At 32.6% G+C, this 17,708-nt stretch overlaps 1 protein-coding gene across 1 annotated transcript; it reads right to left on the bottom strand.

The window, feature by feature from the left end:
- Positions 1-79: 79 nt before the first annotated feature.
- Positions 80-13,611, bottom strand: LOC143059366 (uncharacterized). The gene is made up of 10 exons (XM_076232851.1): positions 12,326-13,611; positions 8,506-8,705; positions 7,464-7,652; positions 6,406-6,477; positions 5,681-5,786; positions 5,280-5,399; positions 3,379-3,457; positions 2,808-2,929; positions 1,811-1,853; positions 80-215 (listed from the first exon to the last, which is right to left on the bottom strand). The coding sequence occupies exons 1-10, from the start codon at positions 13,545-13,547 to the stop codon at positions 80-82; spliced, it is 2,289 nt and encodes a 762-aa protein (XP_076088966.1). The 5' UTR covers positions 13,548-13,611.
- Between the last annotated feature and the right edge of the window lie 4,097 nt (positions 13,612-17,708).

Below are 17,708 nucleotides of genomic sequence, written 5' to 3' on the forward strand. Positions count from 1 at the left end.
GTAGGGATGATTCGACTCAGATCACCCCTGTTAGAAAAAAGGAGCTGGGATGTAAGTTTTGTGAATGTTTTGAAATCATTTACATTTTTACCGTTTTCACTGGGCTCATCAAAATAGCAAAGTTTGTAGTATGGTTATATTGGCAGATTGTATAACTATTGGTTGATTCAATAACTGTAGATCCTTCTGTAGACCATGCTCCATTCGGAGTGTCTCTGTAGTATGAAATTATAATGATAATGATATTAACGTCATAATTACATAAATCATAAATACATGATACTAAGAATATTTAACTAATTATGATAAATATAAACATTGTAATACCTGTCCATGTCTACTCTGTGTGTTTAGATTGATGTATTTCTATCTGTATTTATCTGATGAGTTACGTGTTGTTTATTCTTTACTTTTCTATGTTATGTCATGCATACTATTGTTTGTCTTTTTTCCTTTTGATTTTTAGCCATGGCGTTGTCAATTTATTATCGATTTATGAGTTTGTCTGTCCCTCTGGTATCTTTCGTCCATCTTTTAAGCCTTTTCGACTGCTTTTTATAGTTTGTTTGTAAGTTATATTGTTACACATCTGTCAGTGGGAGGTTTAGGGGCCTGCTAAAATGTAGATGGGTTTGTTGCTTCGCATCACGGTACGGAGCTATTAGTTTCAGTCGACATCTTGAATTAATTACTTCTCACGTATCTGATTTTTTGGCATTGTGATGCGGCTGAGATATAGCAACAGCTATTGGCTTAAATTATAAAAACAAATACAGAGTTTTCTCGACCAGGATAAGACATCAAATGCCGGAAAATTAACTATGTGTATTTCAGTTCCGATCAACTGTAATACATTCATGTTCGTTTTATTATGCAAATATTTCGCAAATAATTTCAATATGTAAAAGTCAGTTATTAATACATTTTTATTTTGTTTTGTTACTCTGCAATTTGCACGATTTACTTTGCTTAACAATGTTCCTATGTATTCAATGTTTACCAAAATGCATTTTCTGTATTCTATAACTTCTGACAATCAAGGCAATACTCCAGAGAGGCACACATCAATAGTCGTGTCTATTTATAATTGTTTTACTTTTCAACAAGTTATTTTTTTAAGGCAGAGTGTATAATGCACACTCCTAAAATATATCCATTTTATTTCAATCAATATTTAAAAGTACCACATTTTCAATAATAATTCAACAACCACATGCACACATACTACCTCAAATAAGGATAGAGCTAAGCAGTACACAGCTTATCAGAAAGCTCAAAATTGTAGTAAAATTACATTCGTATGTTTTGTCCTGTACATATTTTATTGTCTTGTGTAAAACATATTAGAAAACAAAACAAATACTATTTGTTAATTGTCAATTGGTATATATCAATGTTGAGGAGACCCAAACTTAGCCTCTGTTTGTTGGCAATCCTCTTTAGATAAATGAAGAACTTAAATAATGTAACCCGTTTAAATTCTGTATATGCCTGTTAGAAGCCACTAATTTAGTTGTTTTCTTTTTTTTTTGTACATAAATGTTTGTTTTTCAGTTTGAATTGTTTGACTATACCATATAGGCTTTACGCATTGGATCCCTCGCGAAGAGTTGTATTATTATCAATCAAACGACATCTTTTTGGATAAACGCATCCGATGTATATCTACATAAAAAAGGCCTGTACAAAGTCAGGAATAAGAATAAGACTACGAATAGGAATATTTATTAAATCCACTCCGAGCATATACATCATTTCAAAATGTGTAACGTGTTTATAGTCTTTGTATGTAGAAGCATGTAAAACTTACGGTATATCAAAATCCCAGAATCCGCAGAATGGTTTTGAGTAGCCTGCCTGTGAAAAAAAATAAAATAAAATGTTTTGAATTGGAGAGAACAAATATTTTGTCAATATGTAGTCGTTTCATATGATACTATGCATCTTAGTATACACAAGTATCTTTAATGAAGAGATAGGGAAAAGGGTTAATCGGTAGCCTTTTTCATGATAAGGTAAGACATGTTAAGGGTATTATTTGGTTTGTATTTACGTCAACAGAAACATACAATACACCATTTACTTCATAAAAGACGGTTTAAGAGGTATGTATACTTAGGTAACCTTTAGTTAAGTGTAACAAATATATAAAGCTCAAAATCGCTCAAAGTATACAGAAAAAGATTAGTCTCAATACAAACTGAGCTTTCAAAAATCAGGTAAAAATACTACATGACTTGTCTATGATGATCGAATAACGAATTAAGTTAGGATTCCCATTTTTCAGTAGTGGTAAACCGTAAGCCTCATCGTATTTTGTTTGCACATACACATTGATACTTTCTTGTGGTCGTGTTTCATAATAAGTACCTTATTTAGAGATGTGATGTTCACCAATATACTGTTTTAGCCGGAATATGAGTAAAGTATTGACATATAAGATATTTCCTTGGCCAAGTTCATGCGAACATGATTTTGTGATATAAGATCCTTAAGATTTTTTTATCCTATACATTCGTTTTATCAGAGAAAATTTGTAGATTACTAGTAAGTACAAATACACATCATGACAATTTTACTGGATCTCTTCGCGAGTAATCCATGTATTAGAAACGCTTATCCCGGCTTCTCACCCGTTCTCACTTCGTTTAAAACTCATAACATTTTCCGAGTTTTGTAGATCTATACTTGTATATTCAAAGTGAATTCGCGTGGTTAATAATTATGTGCATACTTCTCATTAACGTACGCTTCAAATTAAATCATTTCTATAACCATGTGTTCACCTATAGCTAATACAATATCACTTGCCGATATGTGCTGAAATTTTATAATCAAAGGATAATCTAAACGTTCTGGTGTTGGCTCAATAGAAAAGTCCGCAACGAATGAATTCACACCATAGCTATTGTTTGTTAGACTCAGTTCTCTGTAAAAACATAACCAAAAGGGTAGGGTTATTTTATGGCACATAACTCCAAATAGCATTGTTTGTGTCAAGCATTTTATCAATATATTCTAAGCTTGTAACTAAAAACAACTGTATTATTGATTAAGAGAGTTGTCTACCTTATCCAGAGAACACTTCGTACATTTATATTATAATTCCCTCAAATTCTCCAAATAGTTTTGTGCTACCTTAAATATCAATTTCAAAAGAAAACACTTTCTGTTTTATCAAATACTATTTATGTTTTGATGGAGACTTATAATCGCAAACTCTCAACTTTTGATGAAGCAAATATTATAAAAGCAATAATATTTTACGATGTCGAATGTTTTCCTGAATATATAAAACACATGTATCATTTAAAAATCTTGCAGTCGAAAGGGAACTATGGATTCTAATTATATGGAAATAATAAAATATGTACAAACCCATTTTGTTGAAAATAGTCGGGAAATATCTTCGAAATATTTCTGTAGAACACAGTACTATATCCAGTTATATTCAGTTCTAAAAATATATAAACGAAATTTCGTCGTTCAGATGATCAAAAATGTAGGTTGCAACGTACTTATTTACCAGTTACTAGTATTTATTAGTTATACAGTGTGCTAGTGACCTTATACGATGTATATCTGGTGTAAATTCCATATGGGGTGAGATCGAAGCTCGAATCCTCATATCGAAGGTATGGACCCCATATATATTGTATTATGTCACTAGCACACTGTGTAAAGATTTTTTCTTACAAACTATCTTAACATGTGGTTTTTAGACTTGTGGCCTATCAAAGTTATCAAGTCTTCAATACTTAGCATTAAGAACCTACTTTCATTTGTATTTACAATAACACATGCCAACAATAACAACGTGTTAGCTTTAAATGTGTTAAATGAATTTATTTCAATCGATTATCATCTATTTCTTCGTCTGTTGAAACCTTTCAGATTTTTTCTGAACCCCCGTTTTTTTTTTAAAAGGAACGTAACATCACTACTAACCGTGAATTGAAATAAACCCTGCCTACTAACCTAATATGAAATAAACACGGTCTCCACTCGATCGCATTTAACTGAACATGAAATGTATAAAAGTTAGGATAAAATATAATCCTAGTTAATATATAAGCAGATGGACCAAAATTGCCATAATTTTCAATAGGCTATACTAGTAAACGTGTCATAAATCTCGTAAAAAGTTTTCTTATCAAAATATCAGTATGAAATATATGACAGTGTTGGAACATGTACTGTGTTGGAGTTTTCTGTTTCAAATCAAAGGCAGATCCAGGAGTGGGCCTTTTTGGATAAGTTTGGTTAATTATATAGGGTATACCTAAAGCATGACTGGAGCGGCCCCTTAGGTCAGTCAGTGGGTACCTCCCCCTACAACAAGTTCTGGCTTCGCTTCGTTTAGAAACGTTATGTATTGGTATCATGGATCAAACTATAAATCATCCATTGTCTATACTGATGTAATTAAATATTAGAAAGCCTATCATGTTATCTCACGAAATAATTCAACATTTGGTGACTATGTTGAACGCATCTATCAAATCGAACAAGAGATAAAGGATATAACAGACACTGTTAAGTCGGCCTCACTTACATCTAGAAATTGACAATGAGAATCGGTTGAAAACAAAAGTTAACGACAAAAGAGGTTATTTCAGCTTTCCAATTGTGAAATTTTCATTTCTTAGAAGCAACATTTTAGCAGCACCTGCATACGGGGTATATATCTTCCAATTGATACGATATGCCCGTGCTTGTATTTCCTATTATGATTTTCTTGATTGAGAGTTGCTGCTCACAAGGAAGCTATTAAACCAAGAGTTCCAAATGGTGAAGTTCGAATCATCCCTTCGTAAATTTTACGGACGCCATCACGAGTTGATTGACCGTTATGGAATAACCGTTTCACAGATGATATCGGATTTTTTACTTACGTCGTAACTAAAATCCCTTCCCTTTCATGAATGTGACATACCGAATAAGACTATTTACCGGATTTGTTATAACATGAGCAACACGACGGGTGTCATATGTGGAGCAAGGTCTGCTTACCCTTCGGAGCACTTGATATCATCCTAGTTTTGTGGGGATGGTGTTGATTATTCTTTAGTTTTCTATATTGTGGCATGTGTACTATTGTTTGTCTGTTTGTCTTTTTCATTTTTATCTTGACTGTACCTCTTATATCTTTCGTCCATCTTCTATAGATAGGAGATCTGCCATTAACACAATGCATAATCTTGCAATGGTCTCGCAATATTTATACTTTTTCTACGACATATAAACTTGAGAAAATGAAAAAAAAATATGATACATACCATCAAAGTTTTTCTTATCCAGGGTTATTTCAGTCTGAGAATCAGCAATCCACGATTCTGATATCTTTGATTTGACAGGGACGGTTAGATCTTCAGCTCGAATCTTTCCTACCTCAATCACTAAAACAAAAGCAATCCACATTTATCAAATTTTAGCGACAAACATTATCGTGGTCTTGTGAATAAGATCATGTATTTCTGATAAATTTCTGTCAAAACTTAACTTCTTAATTTCACCTCTTCTGGTTAAATGGAACATGAAGTGTAAACACAATTTCTTCTGATTACATTTTGGATTCTTATTTTGGCCACTGTTATACAATAAACACACAACAGACGCCACAAAGGGGTATACTAATATTGTAAAACTTTTAATAACAAGTGTGTATAGTGGAACTTACCTATATTCTTATTCTCAACGACGTTATATTCCTGTTCAATAACATTAGTATAGCTCTTTGTGTATAAAGTAACAGATTTTACCAATCCTGTTATACTGCTAGGTCCCTTAAAGTAGAAATGTTTATAATAAACACAATATATCAATGTCAACAAATTAACCATATATATTGTCTTATAAACATGTTATATCTGGTAGGAATCCAAATTCATGTCAAGTTAATCTAAGGTAAATTGTTGGAACAAAAACTAACTTACTGTTGTTATTGTGAAATCAAATTAGATGGATAACAAAACAAAAGTTCTTCGGTTTCTGGTTATCAATAAAGGAGATTGAAACACTGGAACATCTCCGACTGCCTATATTGTTTGTTCTGCGTATTGTTGTCGATCATTGATAGAGGTACCAACTTTATAACTCCGCGCTGAACCCCCCCCCCCCCCGCCCCCCTAAAAAAACAATTTCTATTAGCCTATTTTAGTAGTAAAGAAGCATTAACACAATATCAAACTCATTATAAAGAATTCAAAGGGGAAGTTAATGCTGTGAAAAAATCAATTTCGCACTCTTATATAAAAATTGAAATAGTTTTTATCTATATCTTTTATGTTATTGTGTCATGTCTTACAGAGTATAAGGTTTAGCAACAATTTTAACAACTTTATTAACTTTTCAGATAGAAATTCTTGTTCGTGCTTTATCTTGTAAATTATAAAATTGGACTACCTTCAATTTCAACTCATTCCAGTTGTTGCTGTTTTTATCATCCAGTAGACTGTTACAAAGGGAACCAAATATCTAAAATATTGAAGTGTACCTTTAATTCTATTTCAAGCCAAATTGATGAAATCTCTTCCTGGTAACATGACCTATTACAAATTCAGCATATTCAATTACGTTACGTTTTGAGTATAAGTGACGATGTATATGAAGTCACATCTTCTTAACAATTCCAAATTCAAAGCTTTAATATACTTAAACGTTTCGGACAATCTCCTTTGAATTGTTTATCATCTATCATAGTGGATGGAATATCGTAATGTAGATTATTTTTTGTTAAAACTACTTCAAATAAAGAACAAACATTATTTTATAAGTTTTCTTTACAATCTTGCCAAAATATTTTTTAAGCTTATGCTCTGGTGGTGCAATATATATAAAATGATATGTCGAGTTTCCTGTAAGTTAAAATGTTTAAAAGAATAAGATTAACCTGTAGTTTTCCTATTTCCTATTCAATACTTGAAAAAAGCTTAAAGCATTTTTTTCAATCAAGTATTTTATATTTTTAAATCGATTGCATCTGAAAAAGCAAAAGACACACCTTGATCATGTTGATCGTCTTTAATACTATGATTTGCTTAAGTTGTGTTGTCTTACTCCAACATTGTTGTCAATATTTTAAATTTTTGTTGTAAATTTTGTGCGAATACCAAACAAGTTAGATTTTTTAATCTACAAATCTACAAAACCAGGTGAAATCTATCATATTTTACACAATGGAATGCCTGTAACAAATCAGTTTGCTGCGTTTTAGCTTTTGAAATAGCTATTTTATAAAGGACGTTCCGTTATTAGTTTTGCTAGGAGTTTTGTTATTTTACATTTTTGTACATAATCGTTAGAATATGTTATTTCTAATTTCATAAACACTCATCTTTGATTGAATATGACAAAAACCTCAAGTGAGTTCGATGATTTTGTTATTTCACTCTTTTGTATATGATTTATAATGTTAAGCCTGATTTCAAAAACGCTTATCCTTGATTCAATTAGACACAAACCTCAAGTTGATTGTCTGAAACTGCTGCTGTGTTTCTGGCTACATGCTCTGAAATGTCTTTCAATATTGCTGTTGATGTTGCCATGTCACCGCTTCTAAGATCATCAGCCTCGCTTGTCAGATTATTTAGCTCGTTCAGAATATCATTTACTATTGAAGCAGTATTATCGCTATTTTGGAGCATACTTGCCTTAAATGCAAATAAGTGGATCTATCAAACTTTAGAAGTATTTAAATCAGCGTTGCTCAAGAATTTTACTAGTTTCAGAAGCTTTCATATTCATTCATCAATGTGAAGTTCACAATCAGAAAATATTTCCATTTTTTTATGTTGTATTGGCTTTAATCTTTAAGATTATCAATTCATAATTGTAGCAAATAGTTTATTTATTGATTTTATCTTGATTTCAATTTTTCAGTGTTTTAGAAAAAAGAAAAAAAAGTTTGCCCATCATTCATTGAACGTGTGCCTCTGCATTTTGTTGATATCTAGACAACACATTATTTTGGATTTGAATTACTAGTAATCAACACGGCTTTTCGTGGTTTTTGACATTTTGAAAATGTCAAGTAAATCCTGAAGTAATAATGTATTTCATTTGCTTTCAAACGTTGACTTTTGAGCGTTTTTAGCGACGGAAAATCTTCCAAAAACCAATATGAGCATCATTCTGAATAATATAAATCAAGCACTGGTAGTTGAAAAGAACCCACTAATGAACTAAGTCGATGGAAGATCGAAGTTAACCATACAGCATTGCCACCAATAACGTATCAAAAATCTTGAATAAACCTGAATATTTGTAAAAGTCAGGTAAAAATGATCCTTTTCCAGGTTTAAAAGCTTTTTTTAATACGACTTTTAAATTTTCAATCGATTTTTTAAAGACTACATTTGAATAACAGTACAGGACGGAACATAGTATGTACAATAAAATGGTAGTGAAAAATAATTTCTTAATGCTTTTATTTGCAATTGGTGATACTAATTGGTTAAAGTTATTATTCGAGAGATATTAAGAATTGATGAACATTAGATTTACCTGTTTTTGTAAATTTTGAATGGCCACACTTGTACATTGGCTGTTATCCGGTTCTTTCCATTGACCTCCTGTGCCACACAATCGGGAGACAGTACCAGTATAATTTCCAGTACACGCCATTTCAATTACAGTACCCACTTTAGTTTGGTCCCATTTTGTGTTGAATCTGTCGACATTCGTGAGACAAAATTCTGATGATTCTGCAATAACATTGATAAATAGTATACATAGATGCATAGAGATCGTCTGATACCCCTTTATTGTGCATATTGACATTGTTTAAAGAATGAAATTGTTTTTCTAAAAAGCGCTTCGCCATAAGATAATTAGCTGCCTCTCAATGACACAGAAAGTACATAATAATGAAATGTTGCTATGCATACCAACTTCCCAAAGGATGTTCGAGGTAGCACCAAAAAAGTAATAATTATTCGTGTACCCATGTGCTGACATTTTAAAATTCACTGCGTGTTAAACATATCAAATCACCGACAAATTTTTTATCTAGCCACAGTGTCAGATTGCACTTATAAGATTTGGCATGACTTTTAATAACATTTGTAACATGTGTAATGATAAGTGATCTATAATCTTCAGTTTGGTTGTCCTTTTAACAGTTTTGAATTTTTGGGACGATTTGGAATATATCAAAGTCGTTTATAAAAAAGTTGAATAAAGAGATCGGATGAAATGGTTGATAAGTTCAAAAAGTGTAGACACCTTTCTAATGGGGAGTTTTCACTCTCAGTTATTACAAGAATAAAGAGATTTGATACCGAACAGTTTATTCTTTGTCATATCTTGACTAACATCTAGATAAATAAAGGTCTGTAAAGTACACATCAACTTAAGTTTTCCAAGTGTAAACTTTCTATGTCAATGAAGCAATATTCTAGCAGCGTCTTGATATGTAGTATACATCTCTCTGCTAATACGCTATTTCAGGGCTTGTGTTTCTTATCGTGATGTCGTAATTTCACTCCAGGTAATAGTGGAGGTTGTGTTGTTTCTTATTTATTATTTATAACTGTTGATGCAAATGTCCTTTGGTTTGGTGAGTCTTTGTTTACTCCTTCGATTTGATTGTTACACACTATCATTGGATTTGTTTGTAACTATATGACCACACGACGGATGTCACATGTGGAGCTGGATCTCCTTACCCTCCCGATGCACCTGAGATCGCCCCGGTCTTTAAGTGGGATTTGTTTTGTTCAGTCTGTAGTTTTCTATGTTTTGTTTTGAATACGTGTGTTTGCCTTGACGTTACTGATTAATCTCGACTATGAATAAGCCGTTTCAGAATCTAATGCATCCTGGATAATATTTTCAAAAGCGTACACCAAAGCGTTTTGATTGGTTTAAAACGTTATAAACAATGGAAATTCAACCAATGACGTAACGTTATTTTCACTTTGGAGTACGAACAATGAAATTACCCATGATGCTTTAGATACTGAAACGGCCAATTGGCATTCGTATCATTCGTCTCTGTTTCGGTAAGAAAAAGACAATAATCGACAAATAAATGCCGAAATGGTGAAAAATCTCAATTTTAATTACACAATGCTGCTGGAATAAGATCTTCAAAACTTATTATAACAAAGCTTATGAATATGCTTTCATTACAACACTGAATACTTTAAATGAGACCTTTGAAAATTATTTTTTTTGAAGCTATATCTATTTGTAGGATAAGCAGTCTGCAAAAACAATGCAGATTACCTTTAATAAAGCGTCGTAACTGGAGTGACGCTCTTGATATACATACAATATGATAACCGACATTTAAAATCTGTCGATGTTATCATTCACGATCTAATTCATGTATAGTTCAATGAGAAAGATATAATAATACATAATTATATATCAGTTTTACAAACCATTGATTTAAATACCTCTTTAAGATTTTTAATGTTAAAATACAAAGTATGCACATATTTTATATATAAGTGTTTAGTAGATCATTTAACAATAGATTACTTCAAACATAATTATGTGGATTTATGGACCAGGTGTAAATAAAAGATATGTCCTCTTTGTTTCAGCGTTAAAAAACAAACAGCTGGCTTATATTTTATAGGAACTTAACCAAAGAAGTTTGATAGATATGCCTCAAACAAATCAAAGGCATTTTATAACTTTTGATGTTACTTGCTGTTCCCCGTCAAGCATAAAACCACACCACTCTATGGTTGTATTGATACCCTGTTTCTTCTTTATTTTTGTTTTCTTAAGCATGAATTGATCATGATTTCACAGCATACATTTATAAAGTATAGAAAACATTTTCTTTAGTAAGTCACTTATTAAAAAACCAAATAAGACTTTTCATTTTTATGTTCAATAGTGCGAGCTATTTGAGATATTTACATTATATGGACTAAGATTACTACAACAATGCATTTACAAATTTGTTTGTGGTGCACTTTTGTTCAAATTCAATTGCATGGCCATGAAATCTTTAGAAATTTTTTTTTCTTATGTAAATATAAATTTTTATTCTGTAACTATCTATAATACTAAAATTACGAGGTCCAATTTGTCAGCCGTCATCACGTAAAAACGACGAATCAAAGAATTCAACTTTATATATAACTAATATAGTACAAAGGTGTAGATTAAAAATTACACCACTCCAGGCCCTTTTGTTTTCCACGTAATTAATATTGCCAATAATTAAGAAGTTCCGGGTTTAGTCCGATACCGATACCAATAGTATATTCACCTGTTACCTATTACCTTATTTGTACGTTCCGCATCTGACAGGCGCACCACCAAACGGTGTATTCAGGATTAATATGCTATATACACGGGTCATATTCACAGGGTTGACACTACTAGATTGTCAAAATTGTTACCTATTGTAGCATTTTAATCAGTAAAACTTTCTAAGATAACAATACGAATACTAAAAATCTGGACTAAAATAAGGCGTATAGGTACAGTTTTCAATTTGTTAGCGGGCATGACGTAAAACAGCGAATCAAAGAATTCAACTTTATAACTAATATAGGACAATGCTGTTGATTAAAAAATATTACATTCCAGGACCTTTTGTTTTCCAACTAATTAATACTACCAATATTTGATAAGTTCCAGTTCGACGGATTCAAACAGAAAGATTTGAAAGCAGAGAAAACTGCGTATCTTATAATCGGCATGACATTATCAGATGACAATCCTAATATTAAAATAAGGCTTGCGCATAGTTATATACTTTAATTCAGTCACGGACCCGCGAGATCACGGGTGTGTTCTAGTATGTTTAAAAAATTAATCAATATAATAAACACCGGGTATTTTACAAAAGTTGAAATCCCTACAACATGGTTTTGAATAAAAGAAACTTAATTGTTTTAATAGTTATCAAAGGTAAGACGCGCGTTTCTTTTACATAAAACTCGTCAATGACGCTCAGAGCAAGATAGTTAAAGCTAAACAAGTACAAAGTTGACGAGCAATGAGGACCCAAAATTCCAGAAATACTAAAATAGTCAATTGTAGAAACAGTAATGTGTTCATAGTACACGGATGCCCCATCTATCATATCTATGTTAAGTGGACCGTGAAAATGAGTGAAAATCTCTTATTTGGCATTTAAATTAGAAAGATCATGTCACAGGGAACATGTGTACTAAGTTTCAAGTTGTTCGGACTTGAACTTCAGCAAAAACTATACCTCGCCGAAAAACTTAAACCTGAAGCGGGACAGACGAACGAACGAACGGACGAACAAACGACGGACGGACGAACGGACGCACAGACCAGAAAACATAATGCCCATAAATGGGGCATAAAAAACAAATTACTACATTACCTGTTTGTGATGCAATAATTTTGAATGACAATGTTTCGCATTTAGAATCTAAGCATCCTTTTACTGAAACAACTTTGAATGACATATCGTCGATATTCCCATTCAGACTATCTTGTTGCACACTATTCCTTAATTCGTCTACCACTGCATCAAGATCGACTGATTGTGTGATATTAACTGCATTTAAGTCATACGTTTTCCTATTTGCAAGAAATAATTCAATATAGATTTCTGTAGAAAGATTATCACTCGAGTTAAAGTTTAGTTGAGAAAACCAGAGCACCCCCTTTTCTTGCCATTTAAGTTTAGTAGCTAGGTTTTCCACAATTTCAAGAGAGGTCGTCGTCTCATCATCGAGCACTGAGCGACGACGCCGGACTAAAGCAGCTTTATTGTAACTTATTGTAAAATCAAACTTTCGTAAGTCTTCGCCAAATATTACATTTTGGTAAAAAGATGCACTACAGTTTTTCAAAGTATTAAACATAGTTTCAATAAATACATTTGTAGAATGATAAGACTGTTCCAGGATTGATCTGATTGTCCAAAATACATGGAAATAGTCTGTTGCAGTGAGTTTACAGATGGAAACATCCAATAACTTCGTGTGCGGCTGAATATAACACGGACTATATGAATCAGTTACTACTTTTTCAACTACAGTGCATGATAGAGAACGCCATGGACGGAGAGTTGAGAGGATGGAATATTGTAGACATTTCCTCACTTCTTCAATCCATTGTTGACCATGATTTGACAAACTGTCATTTAGGGAATACATATTGCAGAACGCTGTATCAAATTTAAGTGCATACTCTATGTGGGTATCATTGCAACTGAATTTCTTTTTAAAGCAGTCGTTATACCAAGAGCAATCTGTTCCTGATGGAATGTAACACTGAGATGGTAGTGATAGTTCCGTGCTGTTATATTCCTCGCCAGATGAACATACACAATCGTCATACACGACACCAGTAGATATACTGTAGACCTCTATCATACATTGGTAGTAGCAATACGTGGCAGTGCTGTCTGAACAACTGAGTCTTCCATGAGATATTGTTTTGATATATTCATTCAAAAGACAGGTTCCCCATTGATATTTAGAATACGAACTCGTACTTTCGTAACATTCCATTTTTCCATGCGGTCCTGTGTATATAGAACAAATTCCACCAAGCACAACTGGAAGAAAAATAACTATAAAAGTATTCCCATACATAATTAAACAATTATGTATGCTAACACGAAACGAAATCTTACATATATAACAAAAAACAACCTAAACGCGGAAGTTTATTCCTTGAATATAGTCGGAGGTATTAACACTCTGACACTAACTCACATTTTTAAATATTCCAATAGCATAAGTTATTCAAGTAGAACAAAATATGCAATTGATTAAAAAATATTTAGACGATTTAATAAATGTTTTAATATTTCAGGGTAAGACAGTTCCATTTTAAATATTTATCAATTAAAAGTAGAATAACACTATTTTGATGAATGATGATTGACCTGAAATCTAAATTGTGCATGTTGATAGATCTAGAAAAAGGTCGGTAGAAACTGTAATTATGTTTTTTTCTGTTTTTAAGGGGAATTATCATAAAGTACACAAACATACAGCTTTCCAATTACATGCCTGATGTTCTCCAGATAAAACATACGATCGGACGGACGGGTGGACGGACAGACAGACAGAGGAAAAAAAGTGTATCCCCCTTTTTCAAAGCGGGGGTATAATAATCAAAGATACCACATTTATAATTTGTTAAGCCAGATGCGCGATTCGTCTGCAACTGACCCATCAGTGACCTTACAAAAGACCAAATAAATTACGAATTTGAAAAGCAGGAAAACAAAACATTCTGCAGTTATACAAGATATAGCTTATATATTCTAAGTCTGGGGTAGAACGTCCTAAAAAAGCTGTCTATTACATGTCAAAACAAGTTAGGGGTAATTTTTACTCTGATTCTCTGCCTGCAGTAGTATCACAACAAGCCCTTAAATAATTTGATATGGTGTTATATTTTATTTTATTACAACACAAACTAATATTAATTGCAGGCGAGATAAAAAAAAAAACAAAAACAAACAGATATAAAAAGATAATGATTTCATATTTACCATTATTCCAAAGATACCACAGTATTTTTGAAATATAAAAAAGAACTGTAAGAAATATTCAAATTGTGTAAAAATCAAAAATAAAATTAATTTTAAAGTGTGCATTGATCAATGGGGTTGAGGTTTGAGAGGGAAACGGACCCTCTCCATATTTACTTTTTACTTTTCAAAGTTTCGAAACAATTTGGCTGACACCTTCTCAGTTTGATTTCCTTTGAACATCTTCTTGTAACATGTCAGGATTCCTGTTGAACACAATTATGATAAAGATACAATTGTGGTCCTGATGAAGGTAAATCCAGAAAAGCGCTTCGGACGCAAGATATTATTAAACGTGTTATTTCAATCTTTTACATCGCAGGTTCGATACCTCTGCTGGTGGACTAGCATTCCCCGAGGGTATCATCAGCTCAGTAGTCAGTACTTCGGTACTGACATGATTTAACAAACTTTACTAAAATTGTCCGTTTATAAATTTTGAAATTATTAAGGTTTCAACTCCCTCAGGCAAAGTTGGATTGGTTTAGTTATTTATTTTAGGTATGTTTGACATGTAGCTCTTCAACGGTTTCGGTACTTCTACATCCTCGGATTTCAAATGTTTGGCTTTCAGCGTTCCTGATGAAAGTAAATCCAGAAAAGCGCTTCGAACGCAAGAAATTATTAAACGTGTTGTTTTCAATTTATTTCATCACTGGGTGTATACCTCTGCTGGTGGACGATCAGTCCCCGAGGGTGCCATCAGCTTAGTAGTCAATACTTCACTTTTGATTTAACAAGTTTAACTCAAAGAGTCCGTTTATAAATTTATAAATAAGGTATCTTTGACATATAGCTCTTCAACGGTTTCGGTACTTATGCATCCTCAAATTTCAAATTTTTGGCTTTGTCGTTCCTTGTGAATGTAAATCCAGAAAAGCGCTTCAGACGCAAAGAATTACTAAATTTATAAATATAGAAAAGAAATATACACATTTCTAACGTCAACAGACATTTACATCTTATTCTTTTGTTTTCTAAACATTTTTTTTAGTATTCATTGCAGAAATGAATTTATAAAGGATTGTTATTTTGCACTAAGAAATGTTCGCGTACTTATACGATCGGTTACGAAAACGAAAGTCAAATCTCTATGGCAACAATACATCGGAATGCCCTCACGGTCATCGCGATGTAAAAGAACGTCCACGCAGCGAGCTGATTATGTTCATAGAGATATCAATTTACCAACGGGAAAAGTCTTTGAAATAAAAAAAGAACTGTTTTCCTTCTCAATATTATTTTTCTCTATGTTTATAATAAATACATTTTCTGTTTTCAAAATTTTTGATTTTTGTTGTATCTGAAGTTCTTCAATTTATAGTCTGAGGCTACTCAGTTGGTATCTTCAAAGTTCGGGACAGCAGCATTTGTACATTTTAATTCGTTTGGAATATTTATTTTACCCTTTGAATATTTATTGTAATTTGGAGCTGTATTGAATTGGATTGTTTAAATGAATGGTTTTTTTTTAAGTAATGATATTTTTTGTCTATTTCGATATTGCCCAGGTGGATAGGCTATATCAGTGTGACCTCAAGGGCGGATCCAGTCGTTTTCAAAAGGGGGTTCCAAACCATGAGTCTTCGTGAGTTTGAAAACCCTTAAACTAATTGACCACTTTAGAGTTATGTCCGTCGCCGGAAAATTCCGTCAATTATGCGCATCTGTAAGATGTAATTTTTGTTTCACTGATTTATTTTTACCTTTGTGTCTTTTTTTTTGTTCACACATCGTTTTGAGTATAATGGACTTTTATGCAAATGTCATATAAGTATTACGTTTACCTAGCGATTAGCCCCAGTTCAATTTACCATTTTCTACACAAGAAAAAGGCTGTACCATGTCAAGAATATGACAGTTGTAAGCCATTCAGTTGAAGTGTTTGAGCATTTATTATTACAACACATTTCATTAACCTCAATAATATTTCATCATTTGTTTTGATTGTTCATTCGTGTTTGCGTGCTTTGATCTTTTTGATACAGTCAATGACTAGATTTTATAATTACTTAATACCTTTTAAACACATATATTAGTATGTAGTCAATAAACATATAAATGTATTTATAGTTTAAACTCAGAAGCAATAGAAAATGATTCTTGATAGTAGAGAATAAAAAAAGAGTGACGAAAGTTACCAGAAGGACAGACAAACCCATAAACTGACAACACCATGGTTAAAAATAAAAAGGCAAACAGACAAATAATAGCATAGTGGGAGATAGTATAGACATAATTGTGCAAATCGTGATACAAGCATGAAATTTGGTATAAAGGTTGACTAAATGATACTTAAAAAAAATCCGCTGCTAGCCAGAAAAAAATATCATTTTTTCAAAATGCCACCACACATTTCGGAAATGGCGTCATTACAAATTGGCAATGATTCATTAATCCTTTGAAAGGTGTGTTATATGTAAAATCCAATTTAAGATTTGATAAAAAGTTCATTAATTACGACTAGACAATACTTTCAAGCAACTTCACAAGGGATGTAAATCCTTGAAAGATGTGTGATAGGTATAATCCAATGTAAGTTATGAAGTTATGATTAAATGTTAAAAACAGTTCCTTAGTACGACAAAACAACACATAAATGAACAAAAATTGTGAGTTCCGGTTAAAAAATGGCAGCAAATACGTAGAAAATATTTTTATTATTTCCATCAACACTCTTTGTTGATTTTAATTGCCTAGTTTGGTTAGAAAGACAAGTTGCTTATCTTTTAATTATCTGATAGTTGCCTATACAACAACCCGTACAAGGCAGGCCAGAACGGTACCATCTACAGTTACCAACACAGCTGTATTTTCGCCTCCGCATTTCAAAATTTCCTGACACGAGGATGCAACGGCAGTCAAATAAGTCCATTTTGGTGTCCAATTGTCATTCCTTCTTTCATCCAACCCCAGTGCTCATGACTTGGTACATGTAACTGTAGAATACATGAATCAGGCTGAGCCCTAACAACTCCTCCTTGATATACTTATCTTTTGATGTGCTCTTTAAAAGAACCTCTTGTAGCAGGAATTGCATCACAATGCCGCTGCTTCCTGGCAAACAATTCACATCGTGCCTCGCTTCATACTTCAGCCCAAAAAAAAACGTCCTTTACATCTGGAAAACCTTCCATTGTTAGCCAAGCTGACATCTTCCCTTTCTCACGAAAATTCGAAAAAGTGCCACATCCACTGAATGCATGAACGA

The sequence above is a fragment of the Mytilus galloprovincialis genome, chromosome 14 (assembly GCF_965363235.1).
Source record: "Mytilus galloprovincialis chromosome 14, xbMytGall1.hap1.1, whole genome shotgun sequence".
Lineage (NCBI taxonomy): Eukaryota > Metazoa > Mollusca > Bivalvia > Mytilida > Mytilidae > Mytilus > Mytilus galloprovincialis.